This window comes from Rhamphochromis longiceps, linkage group LG17 (genome assembly GCF_057381845.1).
Source record: "Rhamphochromis longiceps isolate RC_006_pf linkage group LG17, R_longiceps_female_GT1.1, whole genome shotgun sequence".
Classification (NCBI taxonomy): Eukaryota; Metazoa; Chordata; class Actinopteri; order Cichliformes; family Cichlidae; genus Rhamphochromis; species Rhamphochromis longiceps.
Window position 1 is genome coordinate 9,814,594 of NC_140573.1, and position 26,740 is coordinate 9,841,333.

A 26,740-nucleotide genomic window follows, 5' to 3' on the forward strand; every position below is an offset into this window, starting at 1 on the left:
CCAGCATATTATACTAATAATAATGACACTAATGATAATTTGTTATATTAAAAACAAAATAAACTAAGTAAAAAATAGCAATACAAATAGTAATACATAGAAATAATATCAATAATATATTACACAATATGTTATTGTACAATATATTATTGATATTATATATCTGGTAGATAATTCTCTGTGTTTTATTGTATCATAGAAAGTCACAGCGTGTGCTATAAAGATTCCCTGTATCTGTCCTTGGAGTGGAGTTAATCAGTCTGTTACAGATGCTTCTCTGCTGCCCACCCACTAAGTGTTGTGCAGGGTGGTCAGGATAATCCATGATAACAATTTTCTGACTGCTTCTTCATAGAAGACTCTGGGAGAACAGCCTTAATATTGCTTGTCTATCAGCTCAGAAGGACCATAATAAAGATCAAGTTGGTTGCAACCAAGCCCATAAACTCATCAGGTGTTTTGTTAGTGACAAGAAAGGCCCCAAAGTATTCTTGCCTTGCTGTTGACAAGTCGCTACTATATTAGCACGCCGTGTACCTTGATTTGTCAGTCAGATCCACCGCTCTGCTACATCCCTCACTTACATACAAAAAACTATGAAAGTTACTGTTATTGTGTTCTTGTCTGTTCTACACATGAACTTCATGTAATGCGAGTAGTTTTAATGACATAAAGACTTTCCCTGTGTCACCTCACCAGCTGAGCCACCCATTAACACTGACACGGAAGTATGATTAGGTTCCTTCAGTTATCAGGTAGCTCAAGAGGCACAGAAACTGTGCAAAAATATTGGGATGTGCTCTGCTGTTCTCGGGTAATATAAATCAAAGGTAAACATGTTAGGATTTAAACGGTGGCTAATTGTCAAAAAACAATTCGTGATTAACGGATTTGTTGACCTGGAACTTCCCAGAGAGAGCATGAACATGTATTTGGCCACTTTCAAAATGTAAACAAAATTTCTCTGGCTCGTACCTCAGCTTTGCCATCCTGAGGAAGCAGTTTTAACCATTTAATGCCTAATGAAGTGAACTGCAGGGTTTTTCTGCTTTGTTTTGCTGAAACACTTGTTAGTGACAAGCTAAGAAACCAAAACAGTGACTTAAAAGGTGCTAAAATATTCCTTAGAGCTGAAGGAAACAGCTTTACATAACTCCCTGTGGGTTTTGTCAGCATACGCAACACCTTTGACATAATCATCTAAGCCATTGCCATCTTAACAATATCGATTATTGCAGTGAGTAATGCAAGAGTTGCATCAATATTTTAGTGGAATTAATGTTTATGTGCTTGCTTTGAGCCCAAGATCTTCCCTACTGCCCTGCACAGTTTTAAGGTTTTCCAACTGCTTTTGACAATCTCATGTGGAGAATAATGTGTTCTTCCATTCAAATTAAATACATGATATGGCTACAAAGTCATTTATTATTAAAGGAAGGGTCATACGAGCTGATCCTTAGAAGAATACGCTGTATTTCTGTTAACGTAATGGAGGAGAAGCTGAGGAGATCAGCATATGGTGGTGGAAGGCACAAGAAATCAACAAGAAAGTGGAGGAGTTTGGTTCACTGCCCTGCATGGACATTCGTTGCCTGCGCCCTTCGTCTTTAATCTATTCAGTGACACTCCCAGGTCCTTCTCTCATTTCATCCATCAGTGGGTTTTCTTTGTGTGTGTATGTGTGTGTGTGTATTCGGATTCATTTGTCTCTCCTCATCTCACCTTCACACAGCTGCTGCTCTGTGGTGCACAACAACACAAGTCCCAGCAATGAAGTCCTGTTCAGTCCTGCATCACAATCTCTCTCTGTATGGTATTACTGTAACAAAGGCTGGGGGTGGAGTAGCAGGGTGGTAGGTGAATAGTAACCTACTTAACTGCTTGTATTATTGTATAAATCCACTTTGAACTGCCTCGAGAAAAACAAACTGAATTTTTTGGTGAAAAACAAAAAACAAAAATTTGACTGTTAATCATGTTACCCTGTGTGCAGTATCGCATGTATCGCATTCTCCTTTGTTCCTCTCTCAACCAGTTAAACAGGAAATCATCGTCACATTGAACCTAATCATAGTCGGTGACCTTCTCTGTTTTCAGTTTAATGAATATGTAAGAACCTCTTAAAATATGCTGAATACCCCAACCGGCTGTGGTAGATGGCTGCTGCTCCCTCCTGGAAGTTTTCTTCCTGTTAAAAGGCAGTTTTTCCTTCCCACTGTTGCCAAGTGCTTGGTCACAGGGACATCATCTAATTGTTGGGGTTTTCTCTGTATTATTGTGGGGTCTTCCTTTACAATAGAAAGCACCTCAAGGTGCCTGTTGTTGTAATTAGAATTATTTAGAATTATTTAGATTTAGATTAGAATGATTAGAAACTGAATTGAATTGAACTGGACTGAGTCATCAACTGAAATGATTCCTTTGTTGTTCTCAGTAGTGCCTTTTTTGTTGAGTGTGTTTGCTTTGCTTTGTAGTAGTGTTTACTCATAGTTACAGTAATGTGTGTTTTTATTAGCATGTTCTGTTCTGTTAAGTTTTGTTAAAACTGATGGAAGGCTGATGGAAGGTGAAAACCACAAAGAGAAAAAAAGATTGTGAAAGGAACCCTCAATGTCACTTTGTATGAGAAGCAATATTGTCATTGTGGGCTATTATTTATCAGACAGGCCTTGAGAAACAGAAAGGTTTTTCAGTTGCAGGATGTCATCCAAGGAAAATCTGCTTCTCACAGATCAATATATACAATAAAATATAAGTCAAAGGCATGTCGATAGAACATTTTAGTGTGAAACATTACAATAAAACGTTATTTAGAAATGATTGCCTGTCACACAAATTATTGTGCCTGAATATAAAAGAATTCACCCCTCGCTTCTGGAAGTTCACATTTTATATGTGATTTAACACCTTTTTTTTCTTCTTCTTCTTTAGGCTCCTCATATTTGGGGTCACCACAGCAGCCCATCTACCTCCATTTTGCTATATCCTTAGCAGCCTCCTCTTTCATACCAACCTGTCACTACACTAGACTCCGTGACATTCGTGAATTTATTTCCACATTTTTTCCTCATGTCGGGCAGCTACCCATCCAACATCCTTTCTATTCATCTTTCAACGCATATACACCTAACCTTGCCTCTCTAACTGTGTCTCCAAACCACTCAATCTCAGCTGTCCCACTGATGTACTCTTTTCTAATCTTGTCCGTCCAATGAAAATCTCAACATCTCCAGCTCTGCCTCCTGTTATTCTTTAGTGCCACTGTCCTGAAGCCATACATTATAGCAGGTATCACAACAGACTTGTAAACCTTCTCTTTCAGTCTATCCTTCTGTCACGAATCACCCGTAGCACTTTAGCACTTCCACCCACTCCTGCACTCTCTTCTCCACCTCTCTTGTCAATCAATCAATCAATCAATCAATCAATCAATCAATCAATCAATCAAGGCTTTATTGGATAGGTGGAGAAGAGAGTGCAGGAGTGGGTGGAAGTGCTAAAGTGCTACGGGTGATTCGTGACAGAAGGATAGAGTGAAAGAGAAGGTTTACAAGTCTGTTGTGATACCTGCTATAATACCATCAGCCCTTTTGCACATCTTTCTTTAACACCATACCTACCCAACACATCCTCATCTACGCCTGTTCCCTTCACCTACATGTCCATTTAAATCTTCTCCAATTCCTCTAATTTTTCTGAACGTCCAACCTGTGGGGCATGCATACTAACAACATTCAATATCAGCACTTTGATTCCCAGCTTCAAGCTCATGATCTTTTCTGTTGATCTATTCATGATCTATTCTATTTCAGTTCCTTTCTATACCATGGTAAGATGCACCACTGATGCTCCTGGCTTTGGTTCCCTCCCATCTGATCTCCTGCACACACAATATACAGGGTGGGCCATTTATATGGATACACCGTAATAACATGGGAATGGTTGGTGATATTAAAGTCCTGTTTGTGGCACATTAGTATATGTGAGGGGGCAAACTCCTCAAGATGGGTGGTGACCATGGTGGCCATTTAGAAGTCGGCCATCTTGGATACAACTTTTGTTTTTTCAATAGGAAGAGGGCCATGTGACACATCAAACTTATTGGTAATGTCATAAGAAAAACAATGGTGTGCTTGGTTTCAACGTAACTTTATTCTTTCATGAGTTATTTACAAGTTTCTGACCACTTATAAAATGTGTTCAATGTGCTGCCCATTGTGTTGGATTGTCAATGCAACCCTCTTCTCCCACTCTTCACACACTGATAGCAACACCGCAGGAGAAATGCCAGCACAGCCATCCAGTATCCGTAGTTTCAGGTGCCGCACATCTCGTATCTTCACACCATAGACGATTGCCTTCAGATGACCCCAAAGATAAAAGTCTAAGGGGGTCAGATTGGGAGACCTTGGGGGCCATTCAACTGGCCCACGACGACCAATCCACTTTCCAGGAAACTGTTCATCTAGGAATGCTCGGACCTGGCACCCATAATGTGGTGGTGCACCATCTTGCTGGAAAAACTCAGGGAACGTGCCAGCTTCAGTGCATAAAGAGGGAAACACATCATCATGTAGCAATTTTTAAATATCCAGTGGCCTTGAGGTTTCCATTGATGAAGAATGGACCCACTATCGTTGTACCCCATATACCACACCAAACCATCACTTTTGTTGTTCCAACAGTCTTGGAGGGATCCATCCAATGTGGGTTAGTGTCAGACCAATAGCGGTGGTTTTGTTTGTTAACTTCACCATTCACATAAAAGTTTGCCTGATCACTGAACAAAATCTTCTGCATGAACTGAGGGTCCTGTTCCAATTTTTGTTTTGCCCATTCTGCAAATTCTGGGTCATCCTCGTTGAGATGCTGCAGTAGCTGGAGTTTGTAAGGGTGCCATTTGTGAGTAGCTAAGGGACCGAAGGGATGTTCGACTAATGCCACTCTCCACTGACATGCGGCGAGTGCTACGCTGTGGGCTCTTGCTGAATGAAGCTGGGACAGCCACTGATGTTTCTTCATTAGTGACAGTTTTCTTGCGTCCACATTTTGGCAAATCCAACACTGAACCAGTTTCACGAAACTTAGCAAGCAGTTTGCTAACTGTAGCATGGGAGATGGGTGGTCTCGTAGGGTGTCTTGCATTGAAATCTGCTGCAATGACCCGGTTACTGCGTTCACCAGATATCAACACAATTTCGATCCGCTCCTCACGTGTTAACCTCTTCAACATGTCAATGGCTGTAAACAAAGAGAAACTTGTAAATAACGCATGTGTGATGGCATGCCACACATGGTAAGCTCCACACCTCACCACCCGTTGATTCACTTTAGTTTAATTTACAGTCACTACTTTAAAATATTCTATTTATTGTTCAATATCGTTTCTTTATTAAATGTATTCATTTTTCCATCACACCTTCCAATGTTTATATGGCGTGCACACATATTAACCTTGCAAGGTCAAAGTTCTGTTTTATGTTATATTAATATATCTTTCTTTGTTTGAGTTACCTGGGGGTTGGTGTCTCCTCCTGTCTGGCAAAAGGTGTGGCAAAGGGCTGGGAGACCTGAAGTACTACTGACAGCCTAATTGGATTGCACCACATGCTTCATTGCCTGGGGAGTGTTTCATGTTTGTTTAAATGTTTTGTATTAGTTGGTTATATGGCAGCCATCTTGTTTTCCCCCGTGTGTGTCATTTGGTTTAGCTAAACCAGTATTTAAGTTCCCCTGTGTGTCATTTCAGGAGGTCAGTTTGTCATATGTTTGTTTGAGGTTCTGTTAATTATTATCTTGAGTTTAGTCTATTGAGTTGACCTCTTTTATTGGTCGGCCTGTTTAAGTTTTGGCTTTGTTAAATATATTTTCATATTTTTGGGTCAATAAAACCCGTTTTTTGAATTAAAACCACCTGTGTCCTTTATGCTTTACTGCTTGGTCCCTGACAGCATGGAAGAATAAAGTTACATTGAAACCAAGCACACCATTATTTTTCTTGAGACATTACCAATAAGTTTGATGTGTCACATGGCCCTCTTCCTATTGAAAAACCAAAAGTTGCATCCAAGATGGCCGACTTCTAAATGGCCACCATGGTCACCACCTATCTTGAGGAATTTGCCCCCTCACATATACTAATGTGCCACAAACAGGACTTTAATATCACCAACCATTCCCATGTTATTACGGTGTATCCATATAAACGGCCCACCCTGTATATACCTTTCTCCATTATAACAGACACCTCTGTCACCTTACTAGTAATAAACCGTGCATTTAAAGTCCCTACTCTCACCTCAGCAAGCCTGCCTTTCCTTCTTTCTTACTACCTCCTAACACACTTTTCCTTCTCATCTCTTTTATTTTTGTCCAACAGTAGGAGATTTTCCGCTGACACCCTGTTGGCCAACAGCACCAGAGGCGGTCGTTGTTAACCGGGGCCCTTAACGATCCTGCACAGACATTCTTTATTATCTGCATGTTTGACTTGGTAAAGATTTTATGATGAATGCCCTTCTGATGCAACCCTCCCCATTTATCCAGGCTTGGGACTGACACTATGAATACGCTGGCTTGTGGCTCCCTATTGCTGGATTGTGTGTAATTTGACACTGATCAGTAAAAATGACTGGTTGAAGTAGATGAACTTTTTCAGTGAAAAAAAACTTTTCTGTGGTCAAGATATGTACTGTCTCTGGAGGGTAAATGTCCTGCAAGAACTGAGAAAACAGAGGAACATGTCAAGTAGCTCTTAGGCTCCTAGTGTGGACAGTGTTTAGCAGTGCTGCCTTGCACCAAGAAGGTTTGACCACACCAGTTGTGGAGTTTGCATATTCTCCTTGAGTGGAGTTTTGGGAGTAAAAAATATAATCAAATCAAATATGAAGTATACCATCAGTAAATGTCTCTATATTTGCAGTTAATGTCAATGGAGAAGTTCCAACCCAATCGAAGGGACTGTGCTCTCAACAAAATAATAAGTCTTGTACAGCAGTGCTTCCCAACCTTTTGAATCCACGGCACATATTTCACATTAGAAAAATCACACGGCACACCACCAAACAAAACATCACAAAAAAACATAATAATTTTCCCCGTGCACCAGGTATAGCGGAATTGGCTCCGTTTGTCCCCAGTATACCATTTTTGCTTTCTTCTGTCTACTACTCATGCTAGGGCCTTCATCTAGAATTAAATTGATTACTTTTTCTTTTCAAATATTTATCTATTGCTATTACATGCTGCATTGTCTCACTCACAGCACGACTATTATATAAGTTCTTGTTCATCTTCTTCTGTTTTACTGGCAGTTGGCAACCTATTTAATTAGAGCAGGTAGTTGTACTGCCCTCTACTGGAAGAGAATGTAATTGTTCTGCACGCTACGCTGATCGCTTAGAGCAGCGGTCCCCAACACACCGGTCCGTGAGTCGTTTGGTACCGGGCCGCGAGAGTTGAGGCTCAGGTATGAAATTTATGGTTTTCAGGGTTTTTATCGGTTTTCAGCATTCTTTTGTTATCGTTTTTATCGTTAACTGTTTTCCTGGGTCTTTTCACGCGTGTTATGAATAAATCTTCTTTTTTTCGGTACCGGTACTAGTTTTATTTTGTTGTATTTATCCGCGACACCTTAAAGGCCGGTCCATGAAAAATATTGTCGGGCATAAACCAGTCCGTGGCGCAAAAAAGGTTGGGGACCGCTGGCTCAGAGTACTAATCAGATTGAACCAGATTATCTTCCACGGCACACCTGATCATTTCTCGCGGCATAGTGGTTGGGGAACACTGTTGTGCACAGTGTAATCATCTTCTAAGGCCATGACCATATGTTTTTTTAGAAAGCTCTTCAGGTCCACTTTAAATTTCTTTTGTTTTTTTCTTTGTCCAAGTTCCACCATTTTTTTGTGAAATTCAGCTCTGGGTTTTGCAAAATCTTGCCGATAGAGAAATGAACAAACACCACAGCAGACAAACTTGTTTTGAGGCTCCATCTTGGCTCCTCATCTTGGCAGAGGAACAACAGTCATTCTAGCAGATGCCCAGTAATGATGTTCATTCAAGTGACAAAGCCTTCTAGTGGCCATAGGGACTGTAACTCTTGTCCATTGATAACTTCAGAGGGAGTGGTGAATCATTGCCACTGTAGTTTATAAAGGCAATGGTTACTGTCATTAAAATGTTACAAACAATAGTTGTTTTTAGATCTGTATGAGTTGTTGTAATACATCCAAATGGTCTGACAGAATTTGTGAAACTTCAGGTTTAGATAATGTACCTTTAAAAGGAAAAAAAGAAAGAAAAAACAATGCTTTGCAAAAATCTTTAGGACTAACTTCTTACCCAATGCTGAGGATGAATGCTGGAGGCAAAAAGGAAAGGAGGAAGCAGATAATAATTTGTAAGTCTGTTTGTTTGTTTTTAATATCACTTAATATTCTCTCAGGGAGAATGTCTATAAAGACAAGTATGCCATTCAGTGTATTTGTCCCTATTTTGAAATGCAAAAATGATCCATTAATGATATTTGCATCACATAATCCACATGTCTCCTTCTGGGTCCATTAGTAAGTGTGATGTAACCAGCAGCAATTCTTCCAATCTACATAAGACTGACATATTTCATAGTGAATGGTCTTAAGTTTTCCTGCTTACTACCAATGTGTTCATTCATTTTTTTTTAAATTACTAGTTTCAGCATGTGCTGTAATGTGGTAAGGGTTAAAGCTTACAGATACATGTTTTAATTGTGGCCTTGTTGCAGCACAGTTCCTTTTGATGATATAATTTACTGATTGGGTCTGCCTCCCATGAATCCTCACATCAATGCAGTTAACACAGCAATGCCAAACAGCAGTGATGTTTTCATGCCGTGTCAAAAAAGAGCGGTTAATTATGTTGCATGGGAAGGTGAATTTATGAGTGTTTTATAGCTTAATGTGATTTTGTAACTTTGGAGGGCTTCGATCATGAGTCAGCAGAATTACTGGCCTGGTGTGTTGCTAATAGACAGATGAAGGGCTGGTGTGGAGGAACTAACGTTTCTCTCATTGTTAGCAGTCAGCCCTGCAGCACAGCATCTCACTTGAGCTGTCAGACTGTCAGGCTGTGGTCTGCAGCCAAAGAAGACACAGGATTCATATCGTTCTCAGCCAAACTGCATTACCACGCAAACTTTTCCTTTGACTTTCATGGCCACGAAATAGTAATGATTATGGATGACTCAACAGAATAGTCTTATTTCACAACTTCTGCAGGGAAAAGAGAGATAGGAAGACACAACAGGAGAAGTGAGCTTGCTCCAAAAGGGTTTAGGAAAAGATCAATTGTAGCTCAGTTCCGTTCAATGACAGCATAAGTTGTTCTGGTATCAGTTTAGTAGCTGGAGCTTAGCAGTTACCTCGACTGTGCCAAAGAACACAGAGAGGACTTAAAGAGGTATGCTTTGGTTTGTCTGGGCAAGTTCATGATTTTGTGGATTATTTGGGGCCATCTTTAGGAATGGCGACATGCTGACCTCTCATATCGCATGTAGTGATTAACTGTGCAGAGACACATATTTAACTGAACCAACTAAAGTTCACTGAATTAAATTTCCAAATGAACTGAATACATAAAATTACAACTAAGTATGATGTACAAAAATGAGTGGGCTCGGTAGTAGGTTGGTTGGCAAACAAGCTTTTGGGCCTCTCTGTGTGGAGTTTGCATCTTCTCCCCATATCTGTGTGGCCTTTCTCCAGGTACTCTGGCCTTCACACTGTCTCAAGAACATCCATGTTAGGTTAACTGGTGATTCTAAACAGGCTGTGAGGAAAGAATGTGATTGTAAATGTGATGCTTTTTCTGTGTCCATGTCACAATACAAGCAAATATTAAATAATCAAAACCTGCAACGAAGAAATAAGAGACACTAATAAATATAAAGACATTAAACCTAGAAGTATAATGAATTCCAATACACATAACAACAGCAACTAAGCACTAGAGCTAAATACTAAGGAAAATACAAAGATACAAAAAATAAAACAAACAAATAGTGAACATGTTCAAGAACTCAAAAGCTCTGGGTCAGACCCAGGACCACGACAGAAAGTATTTAACTTGATCTTTCTTATCTGTCATTTATTAAAATGTTAGATACCACTCAGTATTCAATATCTTGAACTGAAGTGCTTTGGATGCCTAAAACTAACTAGATAGGGAGCTGTACTCTGGATGCAAACACTGGTCTCTGATATTATAGTTGTATGTTTTACATACTTACCATCCACTCCAACCACTGTGTTATCTCTGATATAGTCTATAAATGCCAGACTTCCTTATTATTCACAAGGTAATCCGGCACAAAATAGAAGAAAAAGAATATTTAATTAAAGTGTGCAAAATGATTTGCTAATGTTTTTGACACTCAGTCTACTACTAATTGCACCAATATTTAGTGCAGAAAAAAGCACGTCTTAGTTTTTGCACTTCATATTGAAATGGACTGATTGTGCTTGTGTTTAGAAAGTGGTGCAATTAATCACACCTATTAGCGCTATTCAGGGGTTGCGCTCATACTTAGATTAGTAAATCTGGCAAAAGTACTGCATATAAAGATGCCAATTGTTGAGACACACAGTGAGTAAAAGTTGCCAACACTCAGCTCTCTGGTATTAACATTAGCACATAAACTATGCACTGGGAGCTTCATGGCAAAGGAGCAGGGTCTGTAGGTGTTATGTGTTTGATTTGTGGGTTTGCTGAGAGAAACAGTGTTCTTGAAACAGCCTTATTCCACTTCTTTGTGGAAATTTACTAAGTGACAAAAACATACACTTAAATAATTAACGCTCAGAATTCAGGGACTCAAAATAATAGACTTATTTCAAGCATAGCTTTAGTTTACTTGTAATAGTGTTATATTAGGTTTCCGGTAGTACAGGCTCTATCAGTGTTTGCATTATTGTTCCACAATCAAATCCAGTTAGTCCTTCTGTCAGTTTAGTCCTCAGTAAAAGTTCTAAGCAAAACTTGAAGCTGTTTTTTAGTCTAATAAAGTTAGTTAGTGGCTGGGATTTCAAAGCATCTTATATATGATTGCTATATCATGTTATATCATGTTTGCCTGTGTTAATCAGTACTTTTTTCCCCCTCACAGCCACCTTTCAAATGTCACAGCAACTCTGAAGAAAATCAGACTTGCTTATTCAGAAATCTGATGATGTTTTACAGCACTCATGCCCTTTCGGTCATCATCTATATCTTGTTTAGTATCTCTGTCTGCTTTAGACTAAGCTAGACGCAGGTGAAGCAGCATCAGAATGATATGAAATGTGTTAGGTTGCATGGGTTATATGTTGTTTCCATAAATGAACTGAAATGAAAATCCGCAAAGATTCACTGCTTAAAAAACAGCTGAAATCCCCAGTTATTGATGATGACTGTGCACATTTAGTGAAATAGAATCAGAATCCAGTCGCTCGGGCTTGAGTCCATGCTCACCCACTGTAGGTTGGCTCGAGCAAGTATCTGCTGAAGCAGGCACACACGAGACAACTGTACTGTTTCCTTGAAGCCTCTGGAGTGTCACATGTGTGCCTTTTGCCACAGTGGATGATGACACGAGGTTATTAGGCCAAGTCTCACTGCCAACTCGTCACATATGGATGCTTGCAGAGGACCCCTGGGTGTAGGGTTGCCAACTCCCTGAAAAATAAATAAGGGACACCTCGTGGCCAGGGCCGGGCGACCCAGTTGTCTTCACCCTTCCCAGTGTGGTGAATTTTCTAGCTCTTTTTTTGTGTGTGAAATTATTTTTTTTAACCCTTTGACTTGAATTTGATTTAAGTAGATGTGTATTCTTTGTGATATGAACACATGTGAAACAAATGATCATTTAGCCATTTATTTTTAGCTCAAAATGACAACATTAACACATAAAACAGGTCTCTTTCTTAAACAGAAGCCTGTCATGCTTAACTTTTGAGAATATAAGTAAATCTTTCTTTAAAAGAACTCTGTCCTGCTTAACTTAAAATAATAGAAAACAATAGAAAGAAAAATATTCTTGTAACAGTGCACATTTAGTGCATTTAGTACAATTGGCTTCAGCTGAGGTATTATTTCAGCTTTTCTAATGCTAATCAGCTGCTCCCGTTTGAAAACCCGCTTGTTCCCATGATTACGCATCTTAACTCATCATCATTATTCATCTATGTATTACTTTTATGTATTAGTCATCTATTTGTTGTAATCATCTATCCTTGCAGTCGTTTATTACACAAAATAAATTATATTATCACACTTCTGGCCACATAGCGCTGATATTCACTGCACATGCCCATATTAACTTTTTCCAGCCAGGTGTTTTCCTTTTCCCATTCTTCCCTTTCTCTGAGGGGAACAAACATTGCTGCTCTAACGCTGGGCTCACACTGTGCGGTTTTAGGCCCATTTTGAGCCGATTTTTGAGTGATCGGACCGATTTTGGCCTTCATCGTGCGTCGTGTAGTATACGTTGGGTAACGAGAAGTGATTAACACCTCACGACCAGCTCCCGATCATCAATCGCTCGTGAGCCGCTCACACTGCTCGCGCGCAAACACGTAAACGCCGTGAAAAAGACGGAGCAGCACGGCTGTGCAGCGTGTGATCTGGACACAAGCGATGGAGGCACAACTTGTAGAACTTTGGAAAGCTCATCCGAGCCTTTTCGATGTGGCCTCACAAAATTATCACGACCACAACAACCGTGAAAATAGTTGGATCTACATCGCTGCTAAATCACAGCTGCCCGATCATGTTTTTCATTAGCAATTTAGCAAAGTTGATGGTGGTGGTGTGTCTGTGTGAGTGAGAGACAGAGAGCGAGCGACAGATTTTCTGTTATAACCTTCATTTTATGGACGCACAGTGTGAGCTCTCAGGTCGCATCAGAGCATCGGGCGGTATAGTGTGAGACCTGCATCGTGACCTACCAACTTCTAACCCCTGCGAGTCAATCGTGCAGTTTGAGCAGGAGCTGAATAACGCGACTGAAAAAATCGCACAGTGTCTGCCCAGCTTTAGGTGTACTGTCGTCCGAGACTTGCACCGCAGTGACGGCGTTTGTTTCCCTGTTGGCCATGCTTCTTGTTGTGGTCATCTGTTGTCTTCCGGTATTTTCTCCGTAAGCGACCTTTCCTCGACCAATGAGATGAGCGGTAATCTGAATTGTCATACTCAAATTGTCATAAGTGTGCTGTCAGCTCATTGGTCACAAAGCAGGAGAGGGGCTGGGAATTATGTTTTCAAACAAAGCGTTAATTCCATAAACATTTATAGACTACTTTTGATTCTCACTGTATTACGGGACAAAGTGCGTCCCTTATTAGCTCAATACGGGACGTGTACTTTTGTTTCGAAATACGGGACGATTCCGTATTTTAAGGGACGGTTGGCAACCCTACCTGGGTGCTGCATTTAAATGCACTGAGTAAGCATCATTTTAAGCAGCAGGGTTAATGTTGTGCAGCATAGTTTAACTCTAGGGAGTAAAAACTGTAGATTATTTAGCAAGTGAAAACAAACTCAAAATGCTAAGATTCCAAACAGGACACAAACTGCAGTCTTCTGACTGACAGACTTGTGATTTACTGCACATCTATTCTTCCAAACTACCAGTCTCTACTGTTTATGATGGGATTATTGACGTTTGTTGTCCAAGAGTTCATGCTGCCACATGAACAGCACAGTTTTATCCATTTGCTAGATTAGATTAGATTAGATTAGATTAGATGAAACTTTATTTATCCCTCGGGTGGGTTTCTCTGGGAAATTCAGCTTTCAGTAGCACAGCACCGACAGAAGTTGCAGAATGTGAGCAGAAATATACCATATATACACATATACACATATATAAATAAAGATACATATATAAATACAGAGTATACAATAGGGATAAATAGAATAAATAGAAATAAGAATATACAAGGGAATTGCACATTTCAACTATTGTGAGTCTATTGCACTGTTGGATATTAACACAAAAATATTGCACAGTGAAAAAGGCACTATAGATTAGTTGTTCCCGCCCTCCTTTGTATCCCTGTTTCCCCTCCCTCTCCCCTCCAGCAAGGAATTAAACATAGCCATGACAGTAGTTGCATGCCTTTCTTTGTACCTTTATATTACTTTATTTTGTTAAAATAACGACCTGCATAAGAAATAAGTTTGTAATATAATGGGTCATTAAATTAGTCTGCTTTGCTAACCTGACTGACTAAGATATTCATTGATTATTTTGCTAGCTATACCTAGGCTAAAACTTTAGTCTGTTAACAAGCTAAAGCTAGCTAGCTACATGTAACTTAGCTACACTACGTAATTGCTGTTCAAAATGAGAAGTTAGAAAAAGCTCTTTAGCATAACTAGCAAAATCCACATCCATAAGGTGGGAAACAACAGCTTTTTCACATTCTTTATTCAGTATTGCAGACACAAATTCTGGTATCTGTTAAGTTATTTACGGATATGTGGGAGAAAAAGGCAGTTGGAGAATGTGGCTTACTTGCAGGGGGGTATAAATATGAAAATCAAACAAGTTGGGATTTATAATAAATCTTTTTTTAAAACATAGATGTTAATATTTGCTTTAGGTGTGACAATGTTGTGCAAAGGTTTGTTGAGATTTGGCTCACTTGTTAAGGAGGACAGATGAACAAGGTTATGTAATATTAGTAAACTAAGGAAAACATCCTGGCATTTTATACTGCACAGCTTATAATCTTATAGTGAGATTATACATTTCCTGAACACCTTGTCATTCCCACTGTCATTTTATACTGCACAGCTTAATTATCTGTTCTTGAATCTTCATTTTTCTGTAGGTGAGAAACATGTTTACTGTTTCCTATGTTATGAAGGGCTTACAAGTCACTGCTGTCCATATGGGATCTGCATCAGTGCATCACGGCTTCAAAGAAAATGCCTGGATGTTTTCCTGTTTTCCGTAGTTGACTAATATTACTTTATTACTTTGTGCAACTGTTTGGTGGTGTAGTCTTTTTTTTAAGTATTGCTGTTGTTTTAAAACATGGACTACTGAAAGAAATGACAGTTGTGATTATCCAATTTCTTGCACAGGGCTGCCCAAAGTAAAGAATAGATTTCCGACAATAAATTCACCTGAGCTTGAATAGAAATGCACAAACTCTCAAGTACTTGCAGGGAAGAGCGGTTTTAGATGGAAAAGGCTTAGGTGGATATGACAGGCTATTCAAAACTGTCAACAGTCTCTGGTTTATAGTCTCAGGTAATGAAAATCCCTCTGTGCTTGAAATGAAGTACAATAATGTTGACAAGGTAATCTCAGAGGAAGCCTTGTTGTCATGGTTGGGAGACAGGACCAGGCATCTCTGAAGGGATTGTGAATAATTTAGGCCGACTCTTCTTGGTGGTGGAAATCCATTAAAAAATGTTAGATTACACAATAGTCATAGAAATGAGTGAACATTTGTAATGATCTAATAGTCAGGTGTTCTGGGGAAACGGCTTCCCTGTGAATAAATGACATATTAGTCACAGCCTCTGTCTTATAAGTACTTCAGTCATGAGGAGAACAGCAGCCCTCAGTTCTTCACTAAAGGGTTCTTCAGCATGACATATTCTGACAGACAGAAATATCGAGTCTGGGTCCTCCACCGAAGGGTAATCCTGTTCACTAATGTGTTCTTGCACTTCAAAAAAACAACAGCTGTGAAGTAGCATTGGCAGATATACGCTACAGCAATTTAAACACAGGGAGCCACAACATTAAAATCACTTCACTGGTATTGTTTATATTTCTGACATATTTTAAAATTTGTCCTGGACCACTGAATCATGGAAAGAGGATCTCTGGTTTCTTTTGGCATCTTGCCTTTGGCAGTGAATCCTTTGGGTCTTAAAGGTTATCAGTTTAGAAGCCCAAGCATTTTGTGGCTGATTTGTTGCTAGAACTCGCTAGACGCACTTGTAGTGTACGTACATCAGACAAAATGTCATGGATACCGCTTATAACTGATGATGAGAAACAGCATTTATGATGCTGTTCGTCGTAAATGTATACGATCAATTACAAATAAAAGTATGTGTTACATATGTTGCAATAACAAGACTTTTTTCTGATATGGTTATATCTAGTATTTCTACTGAATACCTGTTGGCATTAGTGCTGAATTTTTTTAATAAATTTACATCACTAAGGTTCAGTACGCCAGCATTTGACCTTGTTCGGTAACAGAGAAATGATTTATTTTCTGTGTTCATTGATTCAATATTTAAGATTCATCCTAGCAGCGTCAGTATTAAAGCAGAAAACCAATGAAATTGTATAGTTCATATGCACACTTCACTGCTGCAAGTTGTAGTAATTGTGTACACATTGTGTAATTGTGATCAATGTATCACAATCAGATTTTTCCCCCTTTATTACTTTAAACCCTGTATTAATGGTCTGGTAAAATTTGTCCAGTGTTTCTTTAATAAGCATAACACTGATTATATTAAAGACTGAATGAATATACTCAAACATTTGTCAGTATTTTATATACACTTTATATTACTACTGCAGAATTTACATTTTCTAATAAAGGCCCGTGGACAAACTCTTGTCATAGTGTAGATCCTCTGATCATCAAAGCCATTCATAACATCATAATAAGCACTTCACTTTATGATATAGTTTTTGCATTGTATCAATGACTCAACTGCAGGTACATAAGTCACTAATTCATATAAAATTTGAACGTTGATGTATTGCTTGTCCTTGATTTCCATAAACATTAGAGTGTATGAGGCATGTAAACGTCTCTCCATGAAACCAAGCTGTCTTATTGCCTGAAAGAGCATTTTAAGGCCCCATATCTATCCCCCAACCTAGGATTACATATATTTTGGGTATCGGGCAATCCAAGTTTAACCTTTCAGGTGGAATGACACTATCATATGAGCAAAACACACTGAGATATTAGCCTATGAGACTGATTGAAATGGGCTAGTATAGATCACTTTTTCTAGTCTTACTGACCATACAAAGCATCCTACATTATGTGCCTCACTTACACAGCTCTAAACTCTTAATCTGTACTTTCCTTTAGGCTAACTGTTTTGGAAGAGTGGATGGGGTCCCCCCTCCCCCCTTGACAGTTATGATAGATCTGATCATTTTGTTGAGGGGATGTGACACCTTACCAAAGCCAGTTCCTGGGAAAGTGAGATACATACAGACTTTAAGTGCAGAATCTTTCCCACTTCCAAACCCACGGTGGATTCAGGATGAACATTTAGCCTAAATGTCTTTGGACTGCAAGAGGAAACCAGAGCACCTAGACAACACTAACATAGGCAAAGGGAGAACATGCAAACTCCTCACAGAAAGTCTTTATGAATGTCCAGTGAAACAGACCGTGAGTGTAAACACTGATCTCTGTCTTTTCTGCTGTGGCTGGATAACAGATGTTTGTGACAACCCACTGATGTCCAGTCTTCTACCATCATCCTTCAGAAGCTCCTCCCAGCTGTCCAGTAGTCATGGGCCGGTCTTTGCTAAGGTCAACAGGAGAGAAGGTGAGTAGTTATTCATTGTTATTGTTAAACTTAGACGTTTCACCATCTGCTGTTAGTACCCTGGTAATTGTCAAAAATGCTAACAGAGACAATCCAAGCTGGTTAGCCGTGCACCACTGCAAGCCCAAGTGAAACTGTGACTTTATTACCCAGAATTCATTACTCAAACTTAATCCCACACAGCAGTAAAGGTTCAAACATAAAACTGAACTCATTGGGAGTGCTCTCTTATTGTAAAGGCAATTATTTTGTTTTTGTTTTATTTGCTACCTTGTGAAGAAATCCATTTGGCTGACCTTACAGAGCACTCGCAGTAAAATTCAATTATCCTCATGGTGTAGTCATCGTACAGCCCACAACTGTGGATGTCGCAGAAAGATAATAGGTACACACACTGTGGGCTTCATATGTATTTTGCTATACTGTGCTTCACACACCTTTCGCCCAGTTCTTGTAAGATGCTGTTTTTGCTGGTTGATCTTTTTTGTGTTGGCTAACAAGAATAAACAAAGAACTGTATCCCCTTCTGTCAGATGGTTCTCATCATGTTTTGTGCATGTGGAAGGCATCTGCATACACAGAAACCAGATTTCAGTACTCCAGCAAACATTATGACGTTTGAATTACTGTCGCGACTGGCCGACTGTCTTTTCTTGGTCTTGATTGGATTGAGTTCTTGCTCTTGGTTTAAAAAAATGTTCCAAAATTAAATTGCCATCTGGTAATACTAGCTTGTGTATGTGGAGCAGATGTCATCTGGCTGTCTACACTCGGTTGGTAACCAAATAAGTTGACAGTCGGATGAGACATGCATTTCCTGTTACTATTGCATTTTTTTTTTTGCTGTATGTGGAAACAATGTCAACATATGTCTGTCTGCAGTGTAGCTTGTGACATCATGCTGGGACTTTGTATGCTTCTTGAATCTTATCTGACCCAGATTGTGTGACACACTGGATTTACCTTCCAAACCGCACACGTTTTTCATGTTTTTAACCCCCCCCCCCTTACAAAAACTATTGTCATGAAGTATTCACTTGTAAAGGATCAATCAGTGGATTTAGTTCCTTTATTTTTTATCTTTTGTTAAAAACTTCTCTCAGTAATAAAACTTTATAAAGATCAAAATGCTATTGATGTCATGGTGAGCTATGTGGCAGGCTAGGTCAGGACCCAAACGCCAGTTTCGGAGACAGAAAGCTTAACTAAAGGCGGCAGCATTATTGCTTGAAAATGCAAACTAAAAACAAGATACATGAATACTAATGAAACAAAACAAACTCAAACTAGAACTAGGAAACTCCTGACTGGTCATTAGTCACTGGACAAGACTTGACATGACTGAAGAAAATGGAACTACACATGACACACAGGTAACGTAGAGAATGTGACAACAAACGGAAAGGTGGAAACACAGCAGGGACTAATCAGACATACCAAGACAAAGGCAAAGCAAAACTGAACACACTAACATAGGACATAAGACTGTCAAAGTGAAACGTGAAGCGTGCACAGAGACACAGACTTGACACTGAGACGCGACTGACTGGACACGAAACTTGGAACACATGGAAGACACAGTGGCTGAAACTAAAAGCTGGAACCACAAATATAACGTGAGCAGAAAACAACATGAATAACAATCATTAAGGAATATAAATTTAGCAACACAAAACACTGGGCCACTGGTCAGTGCTGTGACAATTGAGGCTGAACGTTGATGGCTGACCCCAAAGCACCTATGAGAGGCCACAAAGCAACTTTCGCAAACTTTCTTAGAAGAAAGTGTATAAATAATAATATTGGGTTAAGACTGAGATAGTTCTTTTTATTAAAAAAAACAAGTTTCATTATGTACTGACCCCCCCAAACCCCCATTCAGTTAAATATCTCCTTTACATTCGTCCTGTACATCCAACTCAAACATGGTGGATACACAAAATCGAAAAGTCAAAGAACAGTAAGTTTACTCTGTGCTTTTGTTTCCACTGCTTACCTCGAGTTCTTAAAAAAACAAACTAAAAATATAACAAAGGTCATTGATCTAATCTGTTTGATCATCAGTTCTTTAAATGTTGTTGGTAAAAAAAACAGGAACGGTTTCATATTTCCTGCAACTATTCTGTCGAAAAGGGCTAAATATAAGATTTGTGTTAGCTCAACCTGCATGGTTATCATTCTTCTCTACCCTTTTCCCTTACAGCAATGACCTTTTCCATTTTTCACATTTGTGTTTGAAAGTATTAACAGTGAGGGGTTTGAGGTGCAGGCTATCCATAAAAAAGTTTTTACCTTGTGCAGCTTTACGCTTCATACATTTGGTCAGTTGTTGACATCAACCGTCAAGAAGCACCTTCAGGCCAATGAAATGGTAGGAACAGACTGAGAATTAAAAAGCAACAACAACAAAAAAAACAGTACTCCTTGACCGACTCTCTGTCTTTTCACTGAGATGTGTTCAGTTCTGTGGGTGTCAGTGGTGCAGGAGAGTCTTTGCCTCCCTACAGGGCACTGAGCACAAAACATCAAAGGCAAGCCTAAGCTGGATTCACAGAGTGTGAGAAATACATTCGCGTTGGCTGTAGGGATATCGAAACAAAGAGAAGAAGATGACATTTATCAATTTATCATTTGTTTTATAAATGACTCTAACATGTGAGATAGATGGATGGATAGATAGATAGATAGATAGATAGATAGATAGATAGATAGATAGATAGATAGATAGATAGATAGATAGATAGATAGATAAAGAACAGTTACTGCTAACAATTTGTACTGTACAACACACTAAATTATATATTACTAGTACATCAAAAGTCTCTACCGGGCCACCTGCTCGCAATAGGGACATAAAACTGGGTTGTGATTCACAGAACACAGTAAAAATTCAAGAGAGATGTCTCTACTGGATGCAGATGCTGGCCTTGCAAAGGGCTACCATGCCATGTTTGGAGCTTTACAAAGCTCACTTGCAGACTGCAGAACCAGTGGACAACATCGTCAGTGGGAGCGGGAGACTTCTTCATCTTTTACTCAGACTGTAAGAATAATTTGATCAAGCTGGAGAAAAATGGAAGATGAGCCACCAGAATGTTGTTTTTTAAATAAGGTTGTTTGTAAACGATGTACACACATGATCGATATTAGACTGAGACAGAGGAATTATTGTTTTCGTTTTTCCACTGAAACACTAAAGCCAGGCACTTATTGGACCACTTCCAACTGCCTAGTGTAACATGTACTGTGTCTGCTCAGTTTGTAATTTCATTCAGGGCAGGTTCAGAATATGTCTTGGGAGGTAGAAAATATCTGCAAAATACATAATTCATCTGCCACATTAAAACCACTGACAAGTAATGTGAATAACACTTATCAAAGCATTATTATAGAATAAAACAGAATAGGCCTTTATTGTCATTGTACACGTACAATACATTTATGGGACAATGAAATGCTACATTGTGCTGGAAAACCTGGGCTCCTGCCATTTATGTGCATGTTATTTAGAAACCAACATTTACCTGGCGCATTGTTGCACACCTGGCACATTGCAGAAACTCCTCAGGAATGACTTGTGGGACATAATGAACCTAATGAATTGATCCAGCCTCCAGACTCCCCACATCCTAGTCTGATCAGACATCCGCAGGATTCACAAGGTGATCAACAAATAACGTTAAGGGATCCAAAGGCAACATCCTAGTGCGAAATACCACAAGGTACCATCTCAGGTCCCGTGTACTTTTAGTGGCAGAAGTAGAACTCGGTTTGAGGTATGATTACAAAGTGGTGGGAATAACTCATGAAAACTAAAACCCTTCAAAGTCAACTGTTAGGCATATCTGGACAACGCTTGGTGAGGCTATTTTTAGATTAATAACAGGAAGTCCTGTTCTGATGGCGTCTCTATGATGTGTCTCTGAATCTCCTTCATGTGTGTCAAAACAGCAACCCTTCAGCTTTTTTGGGTCTCTCCTGCTGAGTATTCTCCCTTTTTTAACTTTAAAATAGAATTCACAATGCACAATGTTGTAAATTTCAAAAAAATACATGCATACATCCTGAAACTGCTAAGTTGAGCCCCAAACTACGATCTTGAACATGGAAGTCTGACCAGTCTGACAGAGAAACCCACTGCTCATTGCACACATTTGAGATCTGTGGTGAAATGGTCATAACAGGATTGTAAAGATCCGTCTGAAAGTGGCCCAGACCTATACAAGCCAAATGTAAATAGTTTTGGTTTTTACAAGCAGATTCCAGGAAGTTCTTGATCCCACCCTCATTTGTTGTTTAAAGGAACAACAGAAACAGCGTCCTGTCATTTACTCAGGATTCTACAACAGTGATTGTCAGTTTCCACTAGTTCCCTCTTGTTGGTGAACAGGGGCAATAAAAAGTGAAGAGCAAAGCACAGTGAAGTGTCCTGTCCATCACAAAGTAGTTAGAAGTCTACTAGAAGCCAAGCAGCCGGATTAGATGAAGGTGACAGAACTCCCACGTGCTTCCTTGGGCTCCTTTGGCTCTCATTCCCACCTCTTGAGTTGCATCGTGGCTGCTCAGCCCATATGGGGACTGGTGCTGGATAGGCTGCTCACACATGGTGCCCTGTTAATCCCACTCAAGGATCACAGTACTGCCTCCACTCCCAGTACTGTGCCTCACTGTATGCATTATTTGGCTGAACATTGAACGTGGCCAATTCATTAGGCTGGGAAATGGCCCTGGCACTGAGAGTTGCTCCTTCTGATGAAGCTATAAAAAAAGGGTCTTGGGAGAGGCCAGAGAGAGGCTTTGACACAGAATTCAGCAGAGGCCCTCAAGCAGAAGGCTTTAATTTAAAGGCCAAGGAGCAACAGTCCTCAATATGTTGAGCAAGTTTGGTTTTTTTTGCCATCAGTTATGCAAGAAAGACACTTTTGTAGGACTAAGTTGAACTACTTTACTGGAGGAGTGAGACTAGTGCAAGTGGTGCAGAAGCTTATCAGAGCCTAAGTAAAAACAAAACTTATATTGACCCATGTGAGTTCAGACGCCTAAAGCAATACAGAGGCACAGAGTTGGGGATAACATTTTTGAAATTTCTGTTCATAAATGAGGAGCAGTGTGGTGCCATCTGTCCAGATTCAACCTGTTATTTAATGAAGAAATATTTTCACACCGCTGATAGCACCTGACGGAAAGTGAATCCAAGGCAGAACGGGGTACAAGGTACACCTTTCAAATCCAGAATAATGAGGTCAGTCACGCTCAAATCTTCTGTACAGTGGCAGTTTGGTTCTTGAGGTACATAAAGGTTAATAGATGCCAGGACTCTTTGTACAAGCTGATCAGTGCCTTGCTGTTACTGCCTTTAGGCTTGACTTTTTCCACCTCATCAGGCCTAGAACTGGAACTGAGGGTCTTGTGTGGAAAAAAAGCAAAGTGAAGTCCAGAACAGGGCTTTAGATTTGAAAAAAGCTATTTTACTGCTATTGGCAAAGTCAGCCAGTTCTCACTCACACACACACACACACACACACACACACACACACACACACACACACACACACACACACACACACACACACACACACACACTGAATTTTCATCTATCCTAGTGGGAGTTTGCTCCGTGACAAAGCATTTGAAAAATTTGAAAATACATGATGTATGCCTGGAAACCTGCGATTCTTCTTGAGTTAGTTAACAGTCTCATCTTTGTGTCAATGCTGTTACAGGACTAAAGAAAAGCACAGGGGAAATTTCCCACAGGGGTGATCAAGCTGATGTTAAATGGGTGCACTCAGGTGTTCATATTACAGATACTGAGCTGAAATCTGCCTCCATATAAGGGGAATGACAATAGAGTTCTTTAGCCCCTCCCTCCTCTCAAATCCAGCAGTTCCTCTCTCTTGCTGCTCTTCTTTGTACAGTGTGGTCAGCTGTAATTATAATTTAAACTCAGTCTCATTTGGACTGCCAAGAAAACATTAAGATAACTCCATTTCATCTTAAAGCCAAATGTTAATGGCCGCATTTAACATTTATAGGCAAATGTTAATGGCAGTATTTAACTTCTAAACAGTTTCTGTTTTTCAGTGGTCCATACTGATAATTGCACATTAGAGTCACTGTAATTATGCTGAAACAGGCTTGGAACACTCCATCAGTCCCCAGTAATCATTTTCTGGAAGTGCTCATTTAGAGTTCAAGGAGGGGTGCAACATTAGCAGAGGGGGGGAATTAAATGTAGAATCAGATATTGATTTAAGTGTGATATGTTTATGTGTCACCTTTGCCACCCCAGGTGCCCACTTACTGCTTACTGTTAAACACCCTATCTAGTTAAATTCCACAGCTCCTCCATTCAGTTCCTTCTAATCTGAGGTAGTCAGCCTCCCCATAAATCTTATTATATGGATAAATATATATATAAATATTGCCTCATTCCTTGACAAAATGCAGCTAAAGAGCCTCTAATCTTAGCATTCTGTCTACATTGCTTCTACATCCTTCAGTCAATTTACTGAAAATAGCCAGAGTAACTAATCCATGACAGCTCATTAAAAATCACATTTTTATGCTGTGACTAACCCCAATTTACTGCTGATAATAAACTATCTGGGACCCATAAGTCTTCTTTAACTGTGTTCACTCACATGAAATATCATATATTTAATAACATCCTGTATATTATTAATGGATATGCATGGCCATGGTCACACACGGTTCAGATGGCAAGTATCCGTGGATGAAGACTCCTAATGGAGTTGTCAAGAAGGTTAATTTCTGATATACACTGCTCATTGTTAATGCTCACTTCTCAACATCTGCAATATGGAAGTGTCAGTACCATCACTGCCAAGCTCAGTAACTGAGGGTCATGCTATTAATGGGAAATACGACAGTTTGAAATGAACACAAATTACATTTTAAGCTAAAAGCTTCACGTGCTTAAACTTGATCAAAACTTAAACCGCACGGCAGCAATGAAACCAGGTTGCACATGAAAAATCGTCTTACGAAATATTTACTTTTATACATTCAGCACTTTTGGGTTGATGTTACCATTTATTTCACCCAACTTAGCTAATGTTGGTCAATAATAAAGGTCTTTTAGCTCAAATTCATCCTCATCCACTAGAGAAAATGCCCAGCTCTAAATTCTCGAATATATTCAATGGTATGGAAATGATCATGAGCCCAGGTTAAGCCCAGCATAAGCCCTTCATGCAGAAAAAGTAAATCAAGAGACTTAAATATGTTTTAAAAGTGTTTGATGCATCTTGAAGCAGAATAAAGGCAACCAAGCATCGTAAGTTCTAAGCACTGTCCTTTCACAGGGAGTATTCACTTATAAAATAATAATCACAGGTTCTTTTTCTGGGAATAAGGATCCTATCTTCTCATTTTCAAGATGAATTAAGACCCCCTTAGGATTCTGTATAACTCAAAGATCAGCTTTGTTACATATTTAAAAAAATCACATTGGTTTTTATGATTTTAAGCTCTTTTCTTTGCTGCATTTGGACACTAAAAGTGGTTTTGCTATACCTGTATTAAAGGCTTTCATAAAAGATTTCAGTGACCTGGCCTCTGTATCTTTCAGGTGTTTCTTTTTTCTTTTTTTCTTTCTTTTTCTTTTTTTTTTTACTTCCAAGACTGTTTATTTGCTCTGGTGCCCGGTCAGTTTTATATATAGCTGCATATTATCTCCCAGGTTGTCAGAAATACACCTCAAGCTCTGTCTCATATTTGACTCTCCCACTCAAATCAGTTTAAAAACCAGACACAGACACATTTACAGATCTTGGCCTGAAATACTGCCATGCGTCTCTGCTTAGTTATCTGTGACTTACTGCATCTTTGAGACCCGCTGACTTTGGGTGACTTTTTTCCCTTGTTGTAATGGCTCGTATCCTTTCCCCTCTACCACAGTTCTGCTTTTGTCTTCTTGTTCCAACCTTCTGTTGACATGAACAACTGTGCACCAGTGCTAACCAAACAGTACATTTATCTGGCAGACACATCTATTCCTCCTTGTAAAGCCACTGCCCTGACAAGCGTTGTGTCACCATCTATTTCCCAATAGACACTAACATGGTGGAGATAGCAATTAGAACAGAGAGGATAGAAATAGATTGCAGGATGTTGAGTTCTTTTACCGTCTTATTAGCAGTGACAAAAGCTGAAGTTAATTCTGCAAGTGGAGATGGCTCTGTCTAGCACCAGGGGCACTGCTCCATTATTTGTTGCAACAAAAGCTGTGTCACCGGCTTGATTGGTCTCTCTGTGGTCAAGCCACAGACTTTGGTCATGAACATACAGTAACTGCAGCAGCAGGTATTTCTCAGTAAAATTCCTAGTGGCTACTGCTAGTTTGAAACTAGAGATTTACTAACACGAGCTTCACCATTAAAAGATAATAAATAGCATAGATAATAAAGATTTTATAGGGACATGTAATTGGGTTGCTGAGAAAATTTATAGCTCTCCAATCAAAAGCAGTCAGCTATATAAACAGGACGTGACTGCAGTATCATTAAGTCTAAGTGACAAAATGAAGGTTTTAGGAGGAAAACTGTAGTGCCCATCCTTTGTAAATATGGTTGTGCCATCAGAGATCATTGCTAGCACTCAAATGCACATAAAAAGAAGCAGGTTCTGATACATAAGCTCACATATGCATAGTTAGTTTTTCTTACATAAATTTGCAAAACCAGGCAGGTCAACAATAGCAAGCAGAGGGAAAAGCCTCTAAAAAACACCCCTTTGATGCTTTCCTTCTCCTCACATACAGGGTCTTAAATAATCAGACCCCATGTTATCTTAAAAACATCATAGTACCATATCACCCCAACGAAGGCATAGCCTTCAGCCTTCGGACTTCACTCCTGAGGAACAAGCTCCCAGTTTTGATTTGGGAGACAGATACCCTCTCTACTTTTAGGATTAGGTGACCCTGAACTCCCTTCTCAGTTACACAGCAACAGACCTCGGGGGCTTCCCATGATGCACTTAGTGTTTCTTCTTCACTCACCTGTTTTCACTCAGTACGTGTTTATACACAACTCTGCATTTAATCACTAGCTATTATTAATCTCTGGCTCTCTTTTGTCCTGTCTCCCTCGCCTCACCCCCACCTGGTCATGGCAGATAGCTGCCCCTACCTGAGCCTGGTTCT

At 39.6% G+C, this 26,740-nt stretch overlaps 1 protein-coding gene across 1 annotated transcript in view; it reads left to right on the forward strand.

Annotated features, from left to right (window-relative positions):
* The window catches only part of LOC146649291 (contactin-associated protein-like 4), a 110,491-nt gene that overhangs the window by 4,261 nt on the left and 79,490 nt on the right, over positions 1-26,740 (forward strand). Inside the window, exon 2 of the mRNA XM_085386768.1 lies at positions 17,461-17,571. Coding sequence (XP_085242894.1) covers positions 17,461-17,571 — 111 coding nt within the window. The remainder of the gene's footprint in view (positions 1-17,460; positions 17,572-26,740) is intronic.